Source organism: Haliotis cracherodii, unplaced genomic scaffold (assembly GCF_022045235.1).
Source record: "Haliotis cracherodii isolate W230 unplaced genomic scaffold, xgHalCrac1.p SCAF_6, whole genome shotgun sequence".
Taxonomy (NCBI): Eukaryota; Metazoa; Mollusca; class Gastropoda; order Lepetellida; family Haliotidae; genus Haliotis; species Haliotis cracherodii.
The window spans coordinates 35020006-35044898 of NW_027266319.1; the positions used below are offsets into that span (position 1 = coordinate 35020006).

Genomic DNA, 24893 nt, shown 5'->3' on the forward strand with positions numbered 1-24893 from the left:
AACACACAAAAATCCACCATACCCAGCTCCCTTAGTTCTCCTCCCCAACCCCATCGGCATCTATTCCAAATCTCAAAATTCCCAAATTATGTATAAGCAACCCCTAAAGCCCCCTCTTGGGTTGCACACACCACTTTCGCCCCTTTCGGAAACACATTAAATGGCCTGGCCGGGCCCGTGTGCGAAATACGCATCAGTCGGAAAGCGCACGTTAAATCTACAAAGTAAGTAAGTAAGTAAGAACCTGAAGGCACTTGCGTATCTGATGTCGACGTCATCATCACCATTATGATCCAGCTATTAATACACGTCATAACCGCAGTTTACGGCTATTTTGTATGTGTCACGTGTGATCTCTGTCTCTTCTCGTACTGACAGAGCGTGTGATATCTGAATCCTTTAATTGTACTGACAGTGTGCATGATATCTGAATCCTTTTCTTGTACTGACAGAGTGCGTGATATCTGAATCCTTTTCTTGTACTGACAGAGTGTGTGATATCTGAATCCTTTTCTTGTACTGACAGAGCGTGTGATATCTGAATTCTTTTTTGTACTGACAGAGTGCGTGATATCTGAATCCTTTTCTTGTACTGACAGAGTGCGTGATATCTGAATCCTCTTCTTGTACTGACAGAGTGCGTGATATCTGAATCCTCTTCTTGTACTGACAGAGTGTGTGATATCTGAATCCTTTGTTTGTACTGACAGAGTGCGTGATATCTGAATCCTCTTTTGTACTGACAGAGTGTGTGATATCTGATTCCTTTTCTTGTACTGACAGAGTGCACCGATTTCTGGTTCGGCTTCAAGTGTGACAAGCGGTGTTACTGTTACAACACGTCGGAAGTGTGTCACAAGGTCACAGGTCACTGTCTTTCTGGGTGCGCCCGGGGAAGGTCAGGAGCCGATTGCCAGATGAGTGCGTGTTTATTTAAACAATGACGTTAATACCACTGCCAGTTGTCTCGCATTGATCACCTACCCTTTCTTCATATCAACGATTAGGCATGCCAGAAATATATGGTCGTCGATTCGAATCCCGGTTTGCACAAATTATGTTTCTAGGTTTGTCAGCACTATGTCAATGCACGTGTGTTCGACCAAAGTGGCAAATATCTGAGACCTGCTTCTCTTCGGCTTTCCTTCTTCATTAAGCTGACCCAGCTCGATGTTACTGATTTACAATTTAAAGGGCGTTAAACCGAACTCACTTACTTATGAAATATTCGGAACCGATGGAAATTATAGACATTTAACGTACAATGTCAATTGAACTTATCGGTTTCTAAATGGTTGTATTTAGTGTTATAGGACACGGTATAAAGACACTATTTGGCCAAATATATATGCATGATTTATGTAATAAGAAAACAAAATTACATATGAAAGTGACCCGTGGAGATGCGGGTAGAGAATAGTTCTTCATCAACCCACGGTTGCCGTAAGATGCTACTATGCTTGTCGTAAGAGGCAACTAACGGGATCGGATGGTCAGACTCGCTGACTTGCTCGCTGATCGCAGCTCAATTGCGTGGATCGATGCTCATGATGTCAATCACTGAATTGTCTGGCCCAGACCTGATTATATACAGACTGGCGTCATAAAGCTGAAATATTGCCGAAAGCGGCGTAAAACAACAAACAGATGTGTACTCACGAAAAAGAAATATGCTCTGATCATCCCAATATTTGCATGTTTTTGACTGAAACCAAATCCAAGTGTAGCAGCCAGATTAAATTTGATGAAGGGGCTTTTCATGAGGCTTCTGGGCCGCATTTTACTGTTGGAACTGTGACCCAAGATTAGGCAGGAGCAGTCAGTGGAACAATTGATATGGTCGCGGACGGACTTGCAAGGAGTTCCATCTTCACTTGACATTCGAGCAGAGAGCCTATTTCACTTATTTAGTCATAGTGTTGTAGTTTCAAATGTGCAAGTCTAACAATCAGTGATATGAACCTGTTCAATAACTACCACAACAATGTTAAGTTTATAAGTTGACATTTCAATAAAAAGGCGTCCAAACGCCCAACATGGACCGGACCGTTCATCAAATACATTCTTACTGTACTTACGTCTTACTATATTTCTGCTTATTCAGTTAATGTCGCACTGGCCAGGAATGCCATACAGAGCAGTACGTTCAAAGGGTTACTATGTGCCAATTCCACGTCTCCTCAGTGTGAGACATCTGCCAATCACGCAGTGGATGGGGACACAAGGAGTATAAACGGGTCGTGTTCATACACCGACTCTGGTCAACCCTCGTCCTTCTGGAGTGTTGACCTGGAGAAGACTCGGGACATCCACAGCTTCAGGATCTATAATAATAAAGACCGTACGTGCAGGTTACAGTAAACCAAACGAAGGGGCAGACGGGTCAATCATTGACATAATTATCAGGATGTATACATGTTTCTCTGTTTAATTATTATGAAGTGTAACCGCCTCCGTGGTCTAGTGGTAGAGCGTCCGCCCGGAGAGCGGAAGGTTGATGGTTCGATATCCGGCCGCGTCATACCAAAAGACGTTAAAAGATGGTACTTGTTTCTACCCTGTCTGGCGCTCGGCATTAAGGGGTTAAAACAAGGACTGGTCGGCTCGGAGTCAGTATACTGTGTCTATGTGGGGTATTCATGTTAAACTACGGCATGGTATCCCAGTGAGCTAGCACTATAAATCGGCATCAGTCCGGACTAGTACAAGCAGCCACACAAACACATACATGTACATGCACGTCGCTATATAAGTGCAATAATCTTGTGTAATTATGTCCGACAGTATATTAAGCAATGAAACAAACACAATCAAATCGACCACATTTGTGTCCCTTGGGCACATCAGAAAAGTATGATCGTGGGTTCGAATTCCGGTTCGCGCAGATTATGTTTCTTGGTTTGTCAGTACCATACCCGTGCTCGTGGGTTTCACCAAAGTGGTAAGACCTGCATCACTTCGGGATTTCCTCCCACGAGATAAGACGCCGTGATACAACTGGATTACTGTTTAAAGCGGCGTTAAACTCAACTCAAAACGCTTTAAATGTTTATGATTCATAGCCTTCTGGAATCATGCAATAACCGTTCAATCATTTCCTTCGGGCAAAATAGTTTTAAAAATCACAATACGACAGTGATATCCCACAGGTAGTCTACCTGCTATGATATAATGTTATTATGTAAATACCATGTAATTTCCAGAGTATATTTCCTAATGTAGACGAAACTGTTGTGTGTTCACATCGTCATGTATATTTAAGACGCAAATGTACTCTTTATTTAGATCTAGACTACTTGAGAGGATTCAAAGTGACGGTAGACGGCGCTGCGTGTTACCAGGCCGACACCACAGCAACGCCACCTGCTGTCATTGACTTTAACTGCACTGACGTCATTTCCGGTTCTAATGTCACTATTCTTCTCCCATCCGCGTTGCCGGGGCAACGTATACTCAGTTTATGTGAAGTGGAAATTTATGGTAAATCAAAAACACACGCGATTATGATATACATGCTCCTACTAAAATGATTTTTATTGTTGAAGACAATAATCAGATTTTTTAAGGGCACTTAATTCTCATCAATATCATCTTCCCGAGGTAAGAGTGCCCACTGGCCTATGTAAAAGTCTAGTTTAAATTAGACCCTTTTCTTTCATACCAACTCGCCCGGGAGAAGACTGTCGCATATATCGATAGTCCAGTCATAGAACGTTTTACAAAATCAACATCAAGGGTCCGAAAATGAGGTCGTTCTTATGACAAATATTACGGAGTGTTTTCAATCAACTAGCACAGGTACTTTTGTACATCTGTGTGCAAACTTCACCCTTTTTTAACTCGAACGACTCAATCTCATTAAAATCAGATCTTAGTTCTCACCACCGCTAATGAAAGATCTGAGGACATCCCATTAGGGGTCACGTCAGAACGACCTTTCATCCGCCCAATCAGAGCGTCGCTTACCAGATTATGAAAGTGACAGTCGGAATGTGATTTTCAATCTTGCAACCTTGAAAACTTTAACTCGGGGTATTCCGAACGATAGTTACGGGTTTAACGACTGAATCCATACAATCTAGACCATCTAATGGCCATTCCAGAATGTTCTTTTGTTCAGGTTTCAAATTTTTAATCGAAAATTTGTCAAAATATGTTTCGAAGCGTAGTCGCCAATTTGAAATTAGTGCCGTGATGCACGAGAAAGCTGTCTTTTGATTGGCTTATGTCGACTACTTGTCAGTCCGTCAAAAGGTCGGTCAAAGTTCGCGCAAGGTCGGTCTGACGTGACCCGTAATGGGATGTCCTCAGATCTTTGTTTAGCGGTAGCGAGAACTAAGATCTGGTTTTATTGAAATTGCGAACGACTCAACTTTTATCGCAGTCCCCCCTGTGATGCACATCTATTTTTAGAAGACCCCGGCTGAGTGTTTCATGTTACCGGATGTGAAGTGTAACTTGATACTTTGTACTCATGAGCCTCTAGTACTGTAAGAGTAAAATGCGACAGTAATAAGTATCTTTGCGGTGGCAATCTGTTATTTTGTTTGTCATTCAGGGAGGAACTCTCGAATCTTTTCGTTATGTCTACTATGAAAGCCATCCCATGAAGATCAGGGTTAGAATAGGTCAACAGCGACCCATGCTTGCCATAAAAGGCGACTGACGGGACCGGGTGGTCAACGTCGCTGACTTGGTTGATACCAGCCATCGTGTCCCAATTGCGTGGATCCACGCTAATTATATAAGTCCCTGGATAGTCTGACCCAGACTCGATTATTTACAGACCGCCGTCATATGGCTCGAATATTGCTGAGTGCAGCTTTACACAACAAACAAAAAAAAACTATGGAAGTCATTTTTTAAAGCCATTCAAAATAAGAAAAGCGTTCTGTTTGGACATCGCGTTTTCACAAGAAGGGACACGGCTCGTGTTCTACACGGGATGGCGCCACAATCAAACGAACAACAGAAGGCTTGACCTTGCGCGAACTTTGACCGACCTTTTGAAGGACTGACAAGAAGTCGACATAAGCCAATCAGAAGGCAGCTTTCTCGTGCATTACGGCACTAATTTCAAATTGGCGACTACGCTTCGAAACATATTTTGACAAATTTTCGATTAAAAATTTGAAACCTGAACAAAAGAACATTCTGGAATGAAAAAAAAGGTGAAAACTAGACTTGGATATAAGCTAATGGACACTCTTGCCTCGGGAAGATGTATGGTATACCACTGTTATGCATTCTTCACTTGTTGTTTGGTCTGCGAAATACAACACAGCAATAATTCAGCTATAACAGGGCGGTTAGTGGCGTGACACACGTCTCATGACGACGGAGCATTATGACCCTCAACTACCCAGCTCAAACATTGTAAATACTTGATTCTCATCAATCGGCTCTTACTGGAAGTGTGGAAGCTACTCTTACTAGGGGTCCCCTCGTGTATATGTGTATGGACTTGCCAACTGTACATACGTCTGGTCAGCTATGTGTCCAAATGTTGTGCTCCTTGCTTTACTTCAGAGTGTGATGACTTCAAGTACGGGCTGGACTGTGAAGCCACCTGTAGCTGTGAGGACGTCACGGAAGTTTGCAACAAGACCACAGGCTATTGTCGGAGTGGATGTACTCCGGGCTTGAAGGGTCAGAGTTGTACACAAGGTGGGGCGGTGCTAGGTTATGTCAGAGTGTATACAAGTGGATAGATGATGTGTTTGACTAAATAGGTAGCTGTGGTACGCAGTGGTTAGTTTATAGGTTTGTGACTGAAGAGTCGTACAGGTAGTTTCTAATTGAAGAGTACATGGGCTGGGTGGTTGTTGAGTTTCTGACCGAAACGCTGTACACAGAGTGGGTGGTAGCTGGGTTTCTGAATGATGAGTTGTACACAGAGTGGGTGGTAGCTGGGTTTCTGAATGATGAGTTGTACACGAGGTGGGTGGTAGCTGGGTTTCTGAATGATGAGTTGTACACGGGGTGGGTGGTAGCTGGGTTTCTGAATGACGAGTTGTACACGGGGTGGGTGGTAGCTGGGTTTCTGAAAGATGAGTTGTACACGGGGTGGGTGGTAGCTGGGTTTCTGAATGATGAGTTGTACACGGGGTGTGTGGTAGCTGGGTTTCTGAATGATGAGTTGTACACGGGGTGGGTGGTAGCTGGGTTTCTGAATGATGAGTTGTACACGGGGTGGGTGGTAGCTGGGTTTCTGAATGATGAGTTGTACACGGGGTGGGTGGTAGCTGGGTTTCTGAATGATGAGTTGTACACGGGGTGTGTGGTAGCTGGGTTTCTGAATGATGAGTTGTACACGGGGTGGGTGGTAGCTGGGTTTCTGAATGATGAGTTGTACACGGGGTGGGTGGTAGCTGGGTTTCTGAATGATGAGTTGTACACGGGGTGGGTGGTAGCTGGGTTTCTGAATGATGAGCTTTACACAAGGTGGATGGTGGCTGGGTTTCTGAATGATTGGTTGTTGAGTTTCTGATCGAAACGCTGTACAGAGAGTGGGTGGTAGCTGGGTTTCTGACTGAAGCGTTGTACACAGGGTGGGTGGTTGCTAGGTTTCTTACTGATGAATTGTACACGGGGTGGGTGGTTGCTGACTTTCTGAATGACGAGTTGAAAACACGGGTATGTCAGTTCTTAAATGTGTACAGTAAACTGCAAAACACCTTGTCTAACACGAACACTTACGGAATGATATATAGATGTACAATCTGCTACACCACATGCATGAATACATCGGAGTTATGTCCCTTGTTTCAGGTTGTCTAGGGGGCCACTATGGTGTGAACTGTTCCGGCGTGTGTGGTCACTGTGCCTATGGATCTGTCTGCCACACGGTAACAGGGAAATGTCCGGACGGTCTATGTGAAGGGTGGTGGACTGGTGACCGTTGTCATGGTAACTTCCAGTTTCCAAGATAGTATAATACCAAAACACGCTAAAATGCTAAAATGAATACCGTAAAGTTTGTTTGTTTGTTTAACACCGTAAAGTAAAGATACGTACAGTACGTAAAGTAAAGATACGTAAAGATACACCCTCCCGAAAAAACCTCAACAAATACATTTGTATGTAACGCAACTGTTGAGATGGCCCCCTTGTTATGAAATCCTTGGTTGAGGGCGCGGTTGGCCCTTAGCTATGTCAGAAACCTATGATCATGGGTTCGAATCCTAGATTCGTCCTGGTAATGTTTCCAAATGTCTCTGTGCCATTAATGTGCTCCAGGGATTCACGAGAGTAGTAAACCTTTCCTCCCACATCAAACTGAGAGCCGTGATAATACTGAAAAAAATTTTAAAATGGTATTAAATTCACTCACATTATCCATAGCTAGTTAATGTACTTAGACCGGCAAGGCGGGTAACTGAAGGATGTTGTCTGTACAGATTGTCGGAAGGGTACCTACCCCCGGGGTGAACGGTGTGAGCCCTGTCTTGCTTGTGAGAACGACGACTGTGACATCACCGGGACGTGCCTGAGGGGATGTCGTGCTGGATACAGCGGGGAATTGTGTAACGAAAGTGAGTTGACATGGCAGACACTCTCCTTGTGGCTTGACACTTAGGGAAGGTATCATACGTGTTCCTTCTGACTGTTAATAAACATATTTGTGTAAATTATGACTTATAAAGATCAGTAAATTAACATTCATCTTTCTCAATAGAACCCTCAGCTTGTTTTGGTGGTTGTGAAAATTTGCAAGCAATAACAGTATTGCTATGCAGCATCTCCCAACTATCTCGTAGTAGTAGTAGTAGTAGTAGTAGTAGTAGTAAAAGTAGTAGTAGTAGTAGTAGTAGTAGTAGTAGTAGTAGTAGAATTGGTAGTGGTGCTGGTCTTGAACTGTCTTGTTCCGCCTAATGTTTTTCAAACTCACCAGCCATAGTTGTCTCCCTTACCATAGCATCGACAACAAGTCTCCTTTGCATATCGTTCATTGTTTGTTTGTTTGTTTCTTAACGCCGCACTCTCCAGTATTCCAGCTGTATGATAGCCGTAAATAATTGAGTCTGGGACAGACAATTCAGTTATTGTCATCACGAGCATCGTAATACGCGATTGGGATACGATGACATGCATCAACCAAGTCAGCGAGCCTTACCGCCCGATCCCGTTAGATCAATTCGAATCCGGATCTTCGAGGACGTTAGTTGTTGATGATGCTGATAATGAGACATGCATAGCGACTCGACAGGTTAGAAAATGTAGGTGTTGACAACATCGGAAAAGTGAACAAAGTTTAACCATGTCTGATACTTACCATGACTGTTCAACCACTAAAACGGAAGGATAACTTTCGTGCTTAGCAACAACATTATCTGACAAGTTTAAAATCTATATTGTGATTGAACCAGTACTATGCACAAAAGGGTTTCTAGGTTTATCGAAAACGTCACAGTTCTATACAATACTACAGGTAATTAAATAAACACTAATATGGACTGAGGAATGACGACGTCATATCCTGCTGACGGGCTTGTTATCTCAATGACCTACATGCCCAGCCTTGTTATCTGACCGTGTTATACCGGGGGACGGCTGCATACAAACTACCGTACTCCCATGATCCTCCGGGAATCGAGACACAGACAGAGACGGCATGACATATTCGACATACACACTCATTCAGTCATGTCTTGTATTCATGGTAACGATGGGCGTGTCTGTACAAGGTAAGACCATGTGAGAATACCCTTGTGTATTCTGTTGTTCAAGGTATAGCGCCCTCTGGTGGTGAGTTTGATATCGAGTTTGTCCATTACCTGGACATGACCACACCCGTGGGTTTACTCTGATCGTTAGTTTGCGGTTCGGTTTTAAACTATTTGGGTTTGAATATGGATATTTTAGTACCCTTTATGCTGGCGGTATGGCGGGGATATAGAGGCTCGGTTAGGTAACCTTCGCGTGTTATTTCCGGGAAGTAATTAAAGGCAATACCAACTGATAGTTTAACACATAGTGGTCCCAATGTGTGAACACCTACAGTCCACGTAGGTTGGCCGTCATGATGAAGAATGAGGTTCATGGGTGAAATTAGTCATGCCCTTTCTTGGTGTTCCCAGCCGTGAAATACCCGAGGTAGCTCTGAAAGATGTGAACCCGTATTCGATAATAGCTATAAGAACCTGGCTGGTAATTAATCAATGACATTCTAGACGATAGTGGTAATATATTGGTATATTTCCCAGCCATACTTCCTTTAAAACAATTCAAAACATCCTTCCTGATAGTTGATCAAAATGTACATGTATTGGTTTTATTCACACACATGTTAGCGCCCACATCTGTTATCTCACATTCTTCTAACACAAGAACACATGCAGCGTTCCCTTTATCTAAGAAACATAGACCCGGAATTACAACATGTAGCTGCAGCGCCCCTAAAGATAGGACAAACTGGGCTCCGTATCAACAAATAGTAAGTTGACAGCGCGCAGCAGGATCCCGGGATTCGAACCCACGTTCATTGGTGACTGGCACGCATAAGAGACGAATCCCTGCACAGAGACCTTTGTCACCCCTGTACCCTAGTTCTTGTTGTTGTTGTTTTGCTCATTGTTATATTTTTGGCAGTGACTGTTGATGTTATCATTGTTGTCAACTACATACACTTTATTCAGATGTACTGTAGGCCATAGGCCCATGATACTATGGTTACAGTGTGGTGATGGGAGTTGGAGATCTCAACAGACTTTGCCTTAGATTCATAGCTTTTAGAATATACATGGCTAGTTTCTTAACAGTAAATGGGTTGGTGGATGACATTAAAATATTGTACTTATGTCTTGTCGGGAACTCATAATAATTCAAGGATATATATTCTGTTGTTGTTGTTGTTGTCAATCTTTCGGTAGTTCTTAATATAATAAATGCGTTGTCATGTTTCTGTAATTACTACAATTGACCCCAGGGGCCCCACATACAGTGTCTTGGTATATCAAACCTGTCCTCATGTCTTTGTATGTCAATCCTGCTCACGTCCTTGCATGTCAATCCTGTTCTCATGGCCTAGGTATATCAAACCTGTCCTCATGCCTGTGTACGTCAATCCTGTTCTCATGGCCTAGGTATATCAAACCTGTCCTCACGTCTTTGTATGTCAATCCTGTTCTCATGGCCTTGGTATATCAAACCTGCCCTCATGTCTTTGTACGTCAGTCCTGCTCACGTCCTTGTATGTCAATCCTGTTCTCATGGCCTAGGTATATCAAACCTGTCCTAACGTCTTTGTATGTCAATCCTGTTCTCATGGCCTAGGTATATCAAACCTGCCATCATGTCTTTGTATGTCAATCCTGTTCTCATGGCCTAGGTATATTAATCCTGCTCAAGTATTTGTATGTCAATCCTGTTCTCATGGCCTAGGTATATCAATCCTGCTCAAGTATTTGTATGCCAATCCTGTTCTCATGGCCTAGGTATATCAAACCTGTCCTCATGTCTTTGTACGTCAGTCCTGCTCACGTCCTTGTATGTCAATCCTGTTCTCATGGCCTAGGTATATCAAACCTGTCCTCACGTCTTTGTATGTCAATCCTGATCTCATGGCCTTGGTATATCAAACCTGCCCTCATGTCTTTGTACGTCAATCCTGCTCACGTCCTTGTATGTCAATCCTGTTCTCATGGCCTAGCCATAACAAACCTGTCCTCACGTCCTTGTATGTCAATCCTGTTCTAATGACCTAGCCATAACAAACCTGTCCTCACGTCCTTGTATGTCAATCCTGTTCTCATGGCCTAGCCATAACAAACCTGTCCTCACGTCTTTGTATGTCAATCCTGTTCTCATGGCCTTGGTATATCAAACCTGCCATCATGTCTTTGTATGTCAATCCTGTTCGCATGGCCTAGCCATATCAAACCTGCCATCATGTCCTTGTATGTCAATTTTGTTCTCATGGCCTAGGTATATCAAACCTGTCCTCGTGTCTTTGTATGTCAATCCTGCTAAAGTATTTGTATGCCAATCCTGTTCTCATGGCCTAGGTATATCAAACCTGTCCTCACGTCTTTGTATGTCAATCCTGATATCATGGCCTTGGTATATCAAACCTGCCCTCATGTCTTTGTACGTCAATCCTGCTCACGTCCTTGTATGTCAATCCTGTTCTCATGGCCTAGCCATAACAAACCTGTCCTCACGTCCTTGTATGTCAATCCTGTTCTAATGACCTAGCCATAACAAACCTGTCCTCACGTCCTTGTATGTCAATCCTGTTCTCATGGCCTAGCCATAACAAACCTGTCCTCACGTCTTTGTATGTCAATCCTGTTCTCATGGCCTTGGTATATCAAACCTGCCATCATGTCTTTGTATGTCAATCCTGTTCGCATGGCCTAGCCATATCAAACCTGCCATCATGTCCTTGTATGTCAATTCTGTTCTCATGGCTTAGGTATATCAAACCTGTCCTCGTGTCTTTGTATGTCAATCCTGCTAAAGTATTTGTATGCCAATCCTGTTCTCATGGCCTAGGTATATCAAACCTGTCCTCACGTCTTTGTATGTCAATCCTGTTCTCATGGCCTAGGTATATCAAACCTGTCCTCGCGTCTTTGTATGTCAATCCTGTTCTCATGGCCTTGGTATATCAAACCTGCCCTCATGTCTTTGTACATCAATCCTTCTCACGTCTTTGTATGTCAATCCTGTTCTCATGGCCTAGCCATATCAAACCTGTCCTCACGTCTTTGTATGTCAATCCTGTTCTCATGACCCTTGGCCTTGGTACATGTATATCAAACCTGCCCTCATGTCTTTGTACGTCAATCCTGCTCACGTCCTTGTATGTCAATCCTGTTCTCATGGCCTAGGTATATAAAACCTGTCCTCACGTCTTTGTATGTCAATCCTGTTCTCATGGCCTAGGTATATCAAACCTGTCCTCAAGTCTTTGTATGTCAATCCTGTTCTCATGGCCTAGGTATATCAAACATGTTCGCATGTCTTTGTATGTCAATCCTGCTCACGTCCTTGTATGTCAATCCTGTTCTCATGGCCTAGGTATATCAAACCTGTCCTAACGTCTTTGTATGTCAATCCTGTTCTCATGGCCTAGGTATATCAAACCTGTCCTCACGTCTTTGTATGTCAATCCTGTTCTCATGGCCTTGGTATATCAAACCTGTCCTCATGTCTTTGTATGTCAATCCTGCTCACGTCCTTGTATGTCAATCCTGTTCTCATGGCCTAGGTATAACAAACCTGTCCTCACGTCCTTGTATGTCAATTTTGTTCTCATGGCCTAGGTATATCAAACCTGTCCTCACGTCCTTGTCTTGTCTTGAACTACTGGTCTTGGTACATCAATTCTGTACTACTGGTCTTGGTACGTCAATCCTGTACTACTGGTATGGTACGTCAATCCTGAACTACTGGTCTTGGTACGTCAATCCTGTACTATTGGTATGGTACGTCAATCCTGAACTACTGGTCTTGGTACGTCAATCCTGTATTACTGGTCTTGGTACGTCAATCCTGTACTACTGGTCTTGATACGTCAATCCTGTACTACTGGTCTTGGTACGTCAATCCTGTACTACTGGTCTTGATACGTCAATCCTGCACTACTGGTATGGTACGTCAATCCTGTACTATTGGTCTTGGTACGTCAATCCTGTACTATTGGTATGGTACGTCAATCCTGAACTACTGGTCTTGGTACGTCAATCCTGTATTACTGGTCTTGGTACGTCAATCCTGTACTACTGGTCTTGATACGTCAATCCTGTACTACTGGTCTTTCTACGTCAATCCTGTACTACTGGTCTTGATACGTCAATCCTGCACTACTGGTATGGTACGTCAATCCTGTACTATTGGTCTTGGTACGTCAATCCTGTACTACTGGTCTTGGTACATCAATTCTGTACTACTGGTCTTGGTACGTCAATCCTTTACTACTGGTCTTGAAACGTCAATCCTGTACTACTGGTCTTGATACGTCAATCCTGTAATATTGGTCTTAGTATGTCAATCCTGTACTACTGGTCTTGGTTTGTCAATCCTGTACTATTGGTCTTGGTACGTCAATCCTGTACTATTGGTCTTGGTACGTCAATCCTGAACTACTGGTCTTGGTACGTCAATCCTGTACTACTGGTCTTGGTACGTCAATCCTGTATTACTGGTCTTGGTACGTCAATCCTGTACTACTGGTCTTGATACGTCAATCCTGTAATATTGGTCTTAGTATGTCAATCCTGTACTACTGGTCTTGGTTTGTCAATCCTGTACTATTGGTCTTGGTACGTCAATCCTGTACTATTGGTCTTGGTACGTCAATCCTGAACTACTGGTCTTGGTACGTCAATCCTGTACTACTGGTCTTGGTACGTCAATCCTGCACTACTGGTCTTGGTACATCAATTCTGTACTACTGGTCTTGGTACGTCAATCCTTTACTACTGGTCTTGAAACGTCAATCCTGTACTACTGGTCTTGATACGTCAATCCTGTAATATTGGTCTTAGTATGTCAATCCTGTACTACTGGTCTTGGTTTGTCAATCCTGTATTACTGGTCTAGGTACGTCAATCCTGTACTACTGGTCTTGGTACATCAATCCTGTACTACTGGTCTTGGTACGTCATTCCTGTACTACTGGTCTTGATACGTCAATCCTGTATTACTGGTCTAGGTACGTCAATCATGTACTACTGGTCTTGATACGTCAATCCTTTACTACTAGTCGTGGTACGTCAATCCTGTACTACTGGTCTTGGTACGTCAATCCTGTACCACTGGTCTTGGTTTGTCAATCCTGTACTACTGGTCTTGGTTTGTCAATCCTGTACTACTGGTATTGGTACGTCAATCCTGTACTACTGGTCTTGGTACATCAATCCTGTACTACTGGTCTTGGTACGTCAATCCTGTACTACTGGTCTTGGTACGTCAATCCTGAACTACTGGTCTTTGCTTGTCAGTCATGTACTAATGGTCTTGATACGTAAATCCTGTACTACTGGTCTTCGTACATCAATCCTGCACTACTGGTCTTGATATGTCAATCCTGTACTACTGGTCTTGTTTTGTAACTTATGTACTCATGGTCTTGGCAAGTGAATCCAGTACTCATGACTTTGGTACGTCAATCCTGAGCTCATGGTCTTAGTTGGAACTGACCAGAGTGAAGTTTTACCCTGTCCTTGTCCATTGCAGCATGTGTCAATAACACATATGGCGCCAACTGTGCATTTGATTGCGGTGCGTGTCGCAACAATGTGGCCTGCGACATCAAGACTGGGCGGTGCGCTGCTGGATGTGAGCCGGGATTTACAGGAGAGCTCTGTCAAAGTAAGCCGAATGCATGTTATACATTGTTTAAGGGAATCCAAGTCATACAGACAAGCTATGCAATCATCACAAGGATTATGGACGGTTTGGTTTGGTTTGTTGTTTTACGCCGCACTCAGCAATATTCCAGCTATATGACGGCGGTCTGTAAATAATCGAGTCCGGACCAGACAATCCAGTGATTGATATCATGATCATCGATCCACGCAATTGGGATCGATGACAAGCATCAACCAAGTCAGCGAGCCTGACCACCCGAACCCGTTAGTCGCCTTTTACGACAAGCATAGTCACCTTTTACGGCAAGCATGGGTTGCTGAAGACCTATTCTATCCCGGATCTTCACGGGTCGATTATTGACGGATACAGTGGCCACTGGGTATTGGTAGGTGACTCTAAGCTGCGATACGACTGTCAGTGTACCATCGTGCATAAACCATCCATTCCCACTAGTTTATTTGACCTTGTCCTAGCTACTTATCCGCCTTTATATAACTGTAACAACACGTATTTACTTCACTCACGCTCCCAATGTCGGCATAATGTTCATTTTCCCTTCTAAACAAGGTTTGCTTTATCCATGCTGTGTCCACAGACTGCAGGGCGGGGCTGTATGGTGAGGGATGCAACATGACATGTGGTCGCTGTGCCAGTACTGATTGTGAGAAGGATACCGGCAGGTGCCCGCGGGGATGTCAGACAGACTTTGGCGGTCAAACTTGTACAGGTGATGATGATTTTATTCAGGATATTACAGATTTAAATGTGAAATGTTTGATGCACCCTAGGCACCGGAAGTACAGGTGTTACGATGTTGGCGCAAACTGAACTCTATATATTCAAAGGCAAAAATTATTATCTTTTCTGTTATGTTATTTATCAGAATTTTATATTTGGAAGCACATTCTTGCTTTTGTAAATTTACGGTATATGATTGGCACTGGGCTGGAGGTGGGCCCCATATTCTTTCACAAGATTTTGTTTCTACTGGAATATAAAGAAATTCAAAGTCTGTCCAGCAATGTTTCTGTTCTTTGCACATTGAATGTGGAGAGGTGGCGTTAGGCGAAGGGGCATGAGAAGAAGGAGGATGAGGAGGCGAAGGGGCATGATGAGGAGGAGGCGAAAAGGCATGAGAAGAAGGAGGAGGCGAAGAGGCATGAGAAGAAGGAGGATGGGGAGTCGAAGGGGCATGGTGAGGAGGAGGCGAAGAGGCATGAGATGAAGGAGGCGAAGAGGCATGAGAAGAAGGAGGATGAGGAGCCGAAGGGGCATGATGAGGAGGAGGCGAAGAGGCATGAGATGAAGGAGGCGAAGAGGCATGAGAAGAAGGAGGATGAGGAGCCGAAGGGGCATGATGAGGAGGAGGCGAAGAGGCATGTGAAGGAGGAGGATGAGGAGCCGAAGGGGCATGATGAGGAGGAGGCGAAGAGGCATGAGATGAAGGAGGCGAAGAGGCATGAGATGAAGGAGGCGAAGAGGCATGAGAAGAAGGAGGATGAGGAGCCGAAGGGGCATGGTGAGGAGGAGGCGAAGAGGCATGAGAAGAAGGAGGATGAGGAGCCGAAGGGGCATGATGAGGAGCAGGCGAAGAGGCATGAGAAGGAGGAGGCGAAGAGGCATGAGAAGGAGGAGGAGGCGAAGAGGCATGAGAAGAAGGAGGATGAGGAGCCGAAGGGGCATGGTGAAGAGGAGGCGAAGAGGCATGAGAAGGAGGAGGCGAAGAAGCATGAGAAGGAGGAGGATGAGGAGCCGAAGGGGCATGATGAGGAGGAGGCGAAGAGGCATGATGAGGAGGAGGAGGCGAAGAGGCATGAGAAGAAGGAGGATGAGGAGCCGAAGGGGCATGATGAGGAGGAGGCGAAGAGGCATGATGAGGAGGAGGCGAAGAGGCATGATGAGGAGGAGGCGAAGAGGCATGAGAAGGAGGATGAGGCGAAGAGGCATGAGAAGGAGGAGGATGAGGAGCCGAAGAGGCATGATGAGGAGGAGGCGAAGAGGCATGATGAGGAGGAGGCGAAGGGGCATGAGAAGGAGGAGGAGGCGAAGAAGCATGAGAAGGAGGAGGATGAGGAGCCGAAGGGGCATGATGAGGAGGAGGCGAAGAGGCATGATGAGGAGGAGGCGAAGAGGCATGAGAAGGAGGATGAGGCGAAGAGGCATGAGAAGGAGGAGGATGAGGAGCCGAAGAGGCATGATGAGGAGGAGGCGAAGAGGCATGATGAGGAGGAGGCGAAGAGGCATGAGAAGAAGGAGGAGGCGAAGAGGCATGAGAAGGAGGAGGATGAGGAGCCGAAGGGGCATAATAAGGAGGAGGCGAAGGGGCATGGTGAGGAGGAGGCGAAGAGGCATGATGAGAAGGAGGAGGATGAGGAGCCGAAGGGGCAGGATGAGGAGGAGGCGAAGAGGCATGAGAAGGAGGCATGAGAAGGAGGAGGAGGCGAATAGGCATGAGAAGGGGGAGGAGGCGAAGAAGCATGAGAAGGAGGAGGATGAGGAGCCGAAGGGGCATGAGAAGGAGGAGGCGAAGAGGCATGAGAAGAGGAGGAGGTGCAGGCCAAGGGGCATGAGAAGGAGGAGGCGAAGAGGCATGAGAAGGAGGAGGAGGCGAATAGGCATGAGAAGGGGGAGGAGGCGAAGAAGCATGAGAAGGAGGAGGATGAGGAGGCGAAGAGGCATGAGAAGGAGGAGGATGAGGAGCCGAAGGGGCATGGTGAGGAGGAGGCGAATAGGCATGAGAAGGAGGAGGAGGCGAAGAAGCATGAGAAGGAGGAGGATGAGGAGCCGAAGGGGCATGAGAAGGAGGAGGCGAAGAGGCATGAGAAGAGGAGGAGGTGCAGGCCAAGGGGCATGAGAAGGAGGAGGCGAAGAGGCATGAGAAGGAGGAGGAGGCGAAGAGGCATGAGAAGGAGGAGGAGCAGGCGAAGCTTAAGGGGCATGATGAGGAGGAGGCAAAGAGGCATGAGAAGGAGGAGGAGGGGGCGGAGAGGCTATTTAGGATAGTGGTAGTTTCATGGTTTCTGGTGGCCTTATCTGTGCTGGTAGATGAACAATTATCTTGTGTCTGAGCATGGTGTATATCCTTGAAAATAGTTTCCACCAGCAGAACATGCTACCTTCTTCTCCATGACGCCTAACACGTGATTTCGCCCTGTCTTATTACGTCTGTTCATCTCACCCTTGGTCCTCTGAACGACAGATTGTTTAATAGACTTTACCCTAAATGTAGGTTGTGCTCGGTTTGACAACTTCACTTGTCTTTGTTCGGTCTTGGCTGAAAATGTGTTGACTTTTCCGTCCTCATTAAAAAGCAACAACCTCAGCTATCGTAATGACACATGAATTACGTCTTAATGAAATACCACCTTAAAAGCATTTTTCGAAATTTTTAAAAAACAACGATTATCTCAGTAAAACTTGTTTCCTGTTAAAATAAATTCTAGTTTCAATGTTGAACACTTTAACATGGACATAATAGTGTTATGTATGTAAGATCTTTTAGCTGCCCGACGAGGTCACGTGCACATGTGTTCACAATTGTTTCATTCCTAAGGCTGAGTCGCGACTGAGGTATTATCCTTAAACTGGGTCGAGAGATGTAAGATCCTCGTTTCTATAGGTGATATAGTGGGGAGACGTTTTACATAGTTTACGGTATGTGTGGTTTTCACATTTAAACTGAGGACTGTAAATATAGTTTTGCCTCCTCTAGGCTAGAAATCACAGAATATGTGTTAAGTGGAGAATGCCTCTTCGATTTAAACATAGTACTGGTGAGCATGGACATTCATGGCGGCTTGTCCTTAGATGTTTTTATATACGACATACCTCATAATTGAAAAATATGTACACCCTTTGGATATACTATAAGAATCATGTGTTTCATGGTAAATTTCACTTGGATACAGTACATTAATATTACAACTTATGACGGTTTCTCATGAGATTTCATATAAAGGACATTTTAAACATGAAAATTCGGTTTTTTTCTCATTAAACATTTTGGGTGTTCATCCCCCCCTCAACCTGCGACAATTATATCAATAGACGATATGACGTAATCCGGAATGTCACTCCGTGGAAAAGTATACTAGTATTTCATCTATGAGGGAAAAAAATGGGGTCAACACGTGCAACCAATTACTGGTGAACAACATGTTTAAAAAGCAGGGGAAATATCGTGGAAGCCACAGCTATAAATAAAAAAAACCCCACTAGTTTCGCTTTCCAGCAGATAATAGCCAGTGGTGACACAAAAGTTCATAACAACTGACCATCAAAACATTAAAGAAATCAATCACTTGGGAAGCAGGTGGCTGTGTATGAATTTATATCAAACATTTTAATCTAAACCATGCTGGTATGTTGACAAGGGAAAGCTATGTCAGTGTTGACACGACGTCTGGTGACCTCACCAGAATGGAATCCGGAAATTTGCATCTCCATTGTTCTGCGTATATGACGACTCCTTTGGTTTTGCATTGTTCTCGTTCACATTTTCTTTGATAACTGGGGGGCACGGGAGGCCCAGTCGTCTAACGCGCCGCAATTCGCTGTGCAGAGTTGCGTCCCTTGGGCACGCCAGAAACCAATGATTGTCGGTTCGAATCCCGGTTCGCTCCGATTAAAGTTTCTAGGTTTGTCAGCACCATACCCGTGCTCGTGGGTTTCACCGAAGTGGTAAACGTCTAAGACGTGCATCACTTCGGGCTTTCGTCCCACATTAAGCTGACACGCCTTGATATAACTGGAATACTGTTAAAAGCGGCGTTAAACCCAACTCACTCACTCACTCACTTTGATGACTGAGGCGCACCATTGTCCTGTCACCCATGTCATTGTTTCCTCGCTACTAACTTGGTAACTGTTAATTTCCAATTATGATTATTTATTAATGATCTTTTTACCTTCGAGTCACGTACTTGTCTTACCAGACTGCATTGTTGGTCGGTATGGTCCCGCGTGTCAGAAGGTGTGTGGTCACTGCCGGTATGGAGAGAACTGTGACCGCGTGACGGGCAACTGTACACGTGGCTGCCAGGGCGGATGGGCGGGAAGAATGTGTCTAGGTGAGTCGGAACACTCACTGTAATAATAATAATAATAATAACAACAACAACAACAACAACAACAACAACAACAACAACAATAATAATAACCAACAGTTATTGATTTTGTGGAAAATAGACTTTATTTTATTTCAAAATCAGCGATTTTCATTATACTGAGCTTATCACGGTTTTCTAAAATGCAATTATATCCTTAACCCTTTATTCTAAAAGGGTTCTTTCATTGACAAATGCAAAGTACAGTAAACTACGGTTATAACGAACTCAAAAGGGTGAGTGATTACGGTTTTAGGCCGCTTTTAGCAATATTCCAGCAATTTCACGGCGGGGGACTCCAGGAATGGGCCTCACACATTATACCCATGTCGGGAATCGAACCCGGGTCTTCGGCGTGGCGAGCGAACGCTTCAACCACTTGGCTACGACCGCCCCGAACTCAAAAGGACCACTAATTTTAGTTCGTTATAACCATCGTTCGTTATAAGCATATATACAGCAAATAGCCGGGAAAAAGAAACAGTTCGTTATATCTGACTGTTTGTTAAAAGCGTGTTCGTCATGAACGTATTTTACTGTACTTCCTTTGAATCCGAATAAGCAATGTTGTTATTATCGTCAAAGTACACCGCATTTCACCGGACCAGTTTACTTTACCATCTCAAGGATTTATGAAAAGCCAAGATAAAAACAACAATGTTTACTTTTTCACTTCATGCTGAAAAATATCAGTTTGTGCATTCCGTGCATGTTAAAGGTCAATGTGACGGCACAGTTGACGTGACAGGACATTCGTGCGCTTAATGAATGGCCTTGTTTATACCACGTTCGTTTCCCAACTTGGGATCAGTGTGTCAGCCTACTTGGTGTTCCCCGGCGTGACGTTTCAGTGGTATATTGCGAAGAACGGCCGAAGGATTCACTTCATATTCACCATTTCAGCTTGCAGGCTAGGTTACTACGGGCAAACGTGCTTCCCCTGCGGCCATTGCTTGGGTGATGTGGCATGTAACATGACATCCGGTTTGTGCCCAGGAAACTGTGACCCAGGGTGGACATCGAATACCTGTAGCCAAGGTAACGATATTTGTTGAATAAACATGTCAATTCGTTTTGAGGGACCGACAATGTGATACTCTCGGGGTGGGCGGCCTGGGATGTTTTATCGAGACTGGAGCTGCAAACCCAGATATTCTTTATTTAACTATGAGACTACATAGTTTAGAAAACAAAAGCATGTTGGAAGAATGTATTTGTTGTGGCAGTCAGTTTCTTTTTTTCAACAATCTGAAGCATAATAATCTTTTCAAGCATTTCCTGGGGCAATATACTTTTTACAATAAAATCCAAGCCCTCCCCCCCGCAATATCAAACGGTCGGTCGATATTAAAACGAAAAAAAATAAAATAAGAAACGATCTTAATAAACTGTTCAAATGTCACTACATAAGCTGCAGAGTCGACCGCAATATGTTCCGCTACATCACAAGTTTCTATATAGTTTTCACAGAATGGACAATTCGCTTATCTCGTTTTTCACTTTGATGTTTATCACAGTAATGAATCGACCTGTGAAGATCTGGAGTAGAATAGGTTTTCAGCAACCCATACTTGCTGTAACAGGTGACTGCTTGTTGTAAGAGGCGACTAACGGGATGGGGTGATCAGGCTAGCTGACTTGGTTGATGCATGTCATCGTATCTCAGTTTTGTGGATCGATGTTCATGATGTCAATCACTGGATTGTCTGGTGCAGACTCTATTATTTACAGACCGCTGTCATATAGCCGGAATATTGCTGAGTGCGGCGTTAAACAACAAACAAACAAACAAACAAACAAACAAACACAGTAATGAAGCATCAACGGGGAAAATAAGGATTTTCAATTCCTAAAGGTGAGCCATATTATATCGCACAAGCTTGCAGTTATCTGTGGTATACTGAGTAGCAGGTGCAACTCATCGGGACCCGTATCGTTATATTTCACATCTGATTATCAGCATCATGTTTCAGAGTGTTCCGTAGGCTATTACGGAGACAACTGTACATCGGAGTGTGGAAACTGTGCCAACAACTTCAGGTGCAGCAATGTAGACGGTTCCTGCCCCGCCTCCCGCTGTGCGCCGGGGTACAAGGGCACACTGTGCGCTACAGGTAATACCGGGGTTGTATATATAGAATAAAACACGCCTCCGAGGTTTCGGTTAAAAATGTAGAACCGCGTGCGAGGGAAATGCCCGTGGGCCGAAGGGTACAAGGACACACTGTGCACAACAGGTGATACCGGGGTTGTATGGTCGGTTCCCGTCCCCTTCACCACGGGTGCAAGGCACAATGTGCACAACAGGTAATACCGGGGATGCATAGTCGGTTGCCGTCCCGTTCATTCGGGGTGCAAGGAACAATGTGTACAACAGGTAATACCGGGGTTGCATAGTCGGTTGCCGTCCCGTTCATTCGGGGTGCAAGGAACAATGTGCACAACAGGTAATACCGGGGATGCATAGTCGGTTGCCGTCCCGTTCATTCGGGGTGCAAGGAACAATGTGCACAACAGGTAATACCGGGGATGCATAGTCGGTTGCCGTCCCGTTCATTCGGGGTGCAAGGAACAATGTGCACAACAGGTAATTCCGGGGTTGCATAGTCGGTTGCCGTCCCGTTCATTCGGGGTGCAAGGAACAATGTGCACAACAGGTAATACCGGGGATGCATAGTCGGTTGCCGTCCCGTTCATTCGGGGTGCAAGGAACAATGTGCACAACAGGTAATACCGGGGATGCATAGTCGGTTGCCGTCCCGTTCATTCGGGGTGCAAGGAACAATGTGCACAACAGGTAATTCCGGGGTTGCATAGTCGGTTGCCGTCCCGTTCACCCGGGGTACAAGGCTCAATGTAATACCGGGGTTGTATGGTCGGTTCCCTTCTCCTCCAGGGATAAAAACTAAAGCTTTTATTGTGTTCCTGGTGCGATATTCTCTGCACTCGTGCGCTCATGGTGTGTTCTGGACTCTTAGCCGTTCCAGGTAGAGTGTGGGTATGTGTGTTTCACGTACTATTCACCCCAGTTCCCGTATGGTCAGTGTTGAAAGGCTTTCTGGTTTTCGCAATTTGACTCTCTTTTTCTGATTTATGGATAAGCTCATGTGGTAGAGTACAATGTGCATGTTCTACCAGTCAGTGAGAGCGTATCATTTGATTCCGGATATAGACGAGTTATCTAGCAAGGTTCAAGTGTGTCAAGTTTACTCATGAGGAAATATCACATTAACTTTCTTTTCAGAATGTCCAAACGGCTTTTACGGCAGTAACTGCGAGTTCCCATGTGGGATGTGTCTCCACAACGCACCCTGTAACAAGACGTCTGGTTTGTGTCCTGGCGGCCAGTGCGTGAAGGGCTACAAGCCACCACGGTGTCACGGAGGTGGGTGGGTCAAGCTCCATGAGGGTGGGGGAGGATACAGGGGGTTCGAGCAGCAATTTCGCTTTGACTTATCTCTTGGATCTCAAGCGGACTGATTCAAAATGCATTGTTTTAATTTAACTAATTTATTTTATTTTTACTATTATTGTTGATTGGTTGGTTTGTTGTTTAACGCCGCACACAGCAATATTCCAGCTATATGACGGCGGTCTGTAAAAAATCGAGTCTGGACCAGACAATCTAGTGATTATTATCATGAGCATCGATGCACGCAATTGGGATACAAATATTACAATGATACAAATAATTTGTGGCATGTTCATGACACATGTTAACATGTTGATAAGGTTTAATATTAACTTATGAAAGGAAAATGTTGATGAACATATATAGAGAAGGTCGCCGACACAATAACAGACTTTGGGGGGGAGGGGGGGGGGGGGGGGGGGGGGGACAAGACAAGAGTGACAGACAAGACGCTTATGGAATATTCAGCAGCAGAGAGGGGGACACTTTGCTTGATTTCCTGCGTTGTTGCAGGTTGTCCGTCGGGAACAATCGGCATTCATTGTAGACATTCATGTGGCCACTGTCTGGATCTGCATTGCGACATTGTAACCGGGCGTTGTAACAACAGCGACTGCGCTCCCGGGTGGACGGGGGACTTATGCATGACAGGTAACCAACTGATAACAAATACATTATGGATGTTTTAATCGTCACATAAATCACTATTATTGTCAACACATATATGCCCCAGGGACATAACGTGAAACCTCTCGGAAAACACCGGACGGCATGTCTTCACAGTCTTCACTTCGTCTCAAATACTTTCTGTGAATACATGAAAAGCCCTTCCTTGATTTTGTTAAGGATTATTGTTAATCTTTCAGAGAGGGATTTGGTGGTACATTTGCTGGACCCAGCAATATATCTCTATTTTACGGATTGTTTTATGGAGCTTTGGAGTCCAATTCAAAAGACGAATGGCTACTATGGGCCTTTTAAACTCACTTCAGCCACATTCGTGTTTTCGATCATATCTCAGAAGCAAAGAACTTGCACGTTTATGAAAGATAACGCGAGTGAGTCATTTCAACTTGTCTGATAATAATTATTTTCAAACCAATATGTTCACGTTTTAGGCATTTTTTTAATTTAACGACATTTACAGTGAGCCAAAATGGGCAGTTATTCCCTTCATCCTCGGTCCTAGGGTCGTCTTGTTTCAAACACATATTCTGAAGCTTCTGAAAATGACGAACGGATAGATTGTCTTCAAGAAAAAACCTCGCCAATCTTTCGAAATGTTTTTGTTCCAGTTGCCAATCCCAGCCAGTCTGGAATACAACCATGGGGGATAGCACTGGCGGTACTGCTCCCTCTGTTGGCTGTTGTGGGTGCCGGTGTTGTGTTGTGGTGGAAGTGGTGAGTTGTAGCGTTACTCTTGTATTTTTTCTAAACGCTCTCGATGAGATTTGCGGCGCAGAATAGGTCCACAGCATCCCCATACTTGTAGTAGGAGTTGAATGCTCGGTTTGTGTGTCGCCATGTTATAAATGTAACGCAAGCGAGTGACCAGGCTGTATCCTGTGGGAATGAGTATGGTTTTACGCCGCTTTTAGCAATATTCCAGCAATACCGCGGCGGGGGACACCAGAAATCGGCTTCACACATTGTACCCATGTCGGGAATCGAACCCGGGTCTTTGGCGTGACAAGCGAACGCTTTAACCACTAGGCTACCCGACCGTCCCCTGTATCCTGTAGGAAGTGTGTTAAATGGGAAACTTTTGCCAGAATCAACTGTGTTTGAGTTGAACTGGGTTTGCAGGCGTACAAATCCTACAAGAAAAGTCATTTTGTTCGTCTTTTTTCTCATTCGCAACAATCCATCTTAAGGTATCCTTGATAGTGAATGAATGAGCTGGGTTTTACGCATTATTGAACAGTATTCCAGGTATATCACGGCGTGTCAGCATAATGTGGGAGGAAAGCCTGAAGTGATGATGAAACACACGTGCACGGGTGTGGTGCTGACAAACCTAGAAGCATAAGCGGTGCGAAGCTGGATTCGAACCGACA

The 24893-nt window shown here is 44.6% G+C and overlaps 2 protein-coding genes across 2 annotated transcripts in view; both read left to right on the plus strand.

Annotated features, from left to right (window-relative positions):
• The window catches only part of LOC139444727 (protein draper-like), a 32089-nt gene that overhangs the window by 5329 nt on the left and 1867 nt on the right, over positions 1-24893 (plus strand). Inside the window, exons 5-18 of the mRNA XM_071225658.1 lie at positions 784-921; positions 2105-2341; positions 3286-3480; positions 5530-5667; positions 6772-6909; positions 7401-7535; positions 14185-14319; positions 14915-15046; positions 19254-19388; positions 20328-20462; positions 21398-21538; positions 22669-22809; positions 23350-23487; positions 24132-24237. Of these exons, the coding sequence (XP_071081759.1) occupies positions 784-921; positions 2105-2341; positions 3286-3480; positions 5530-5667; positions 6772-6909; positions 7401-7535; positions 14185-14319; positions 14915-15046; positions 19254-19388; positions 20328-20462; positions 21398-21538; positions 22669-22809; positions 23350-23487; positions 24132-24237 (2044 nt within the window). The remainder of the gene's footprint in view (positions 1-783; positions 922-2104; positions 2342-3285; positions 3481-5529; positions 5668-6771; positions 6910-7400; positions 7536-14184; positions 14320-14914; positions 15047-19253; positions 19389-20327; positions 20463-21397; positions 21539-22668; positions 22810-23349; positions 23488-24131; positions 24238-24893) is intronic.
• Positions 15250-17322, plus strand: LOC139445260 (golgin subfamily A member 6-like protein 24). The gene is made up of 3 exons (XM_071226401.1): positions 15250-15270; positions 15385-16740; positions 16876-17322. The coding sequence occupies exons 1-3, from the start codon at positions 15250-15252 to the stop codon at positions 17320-17322; spliced, it is 1824 nt and encodes a 607-aa protein (XP_071082502.1).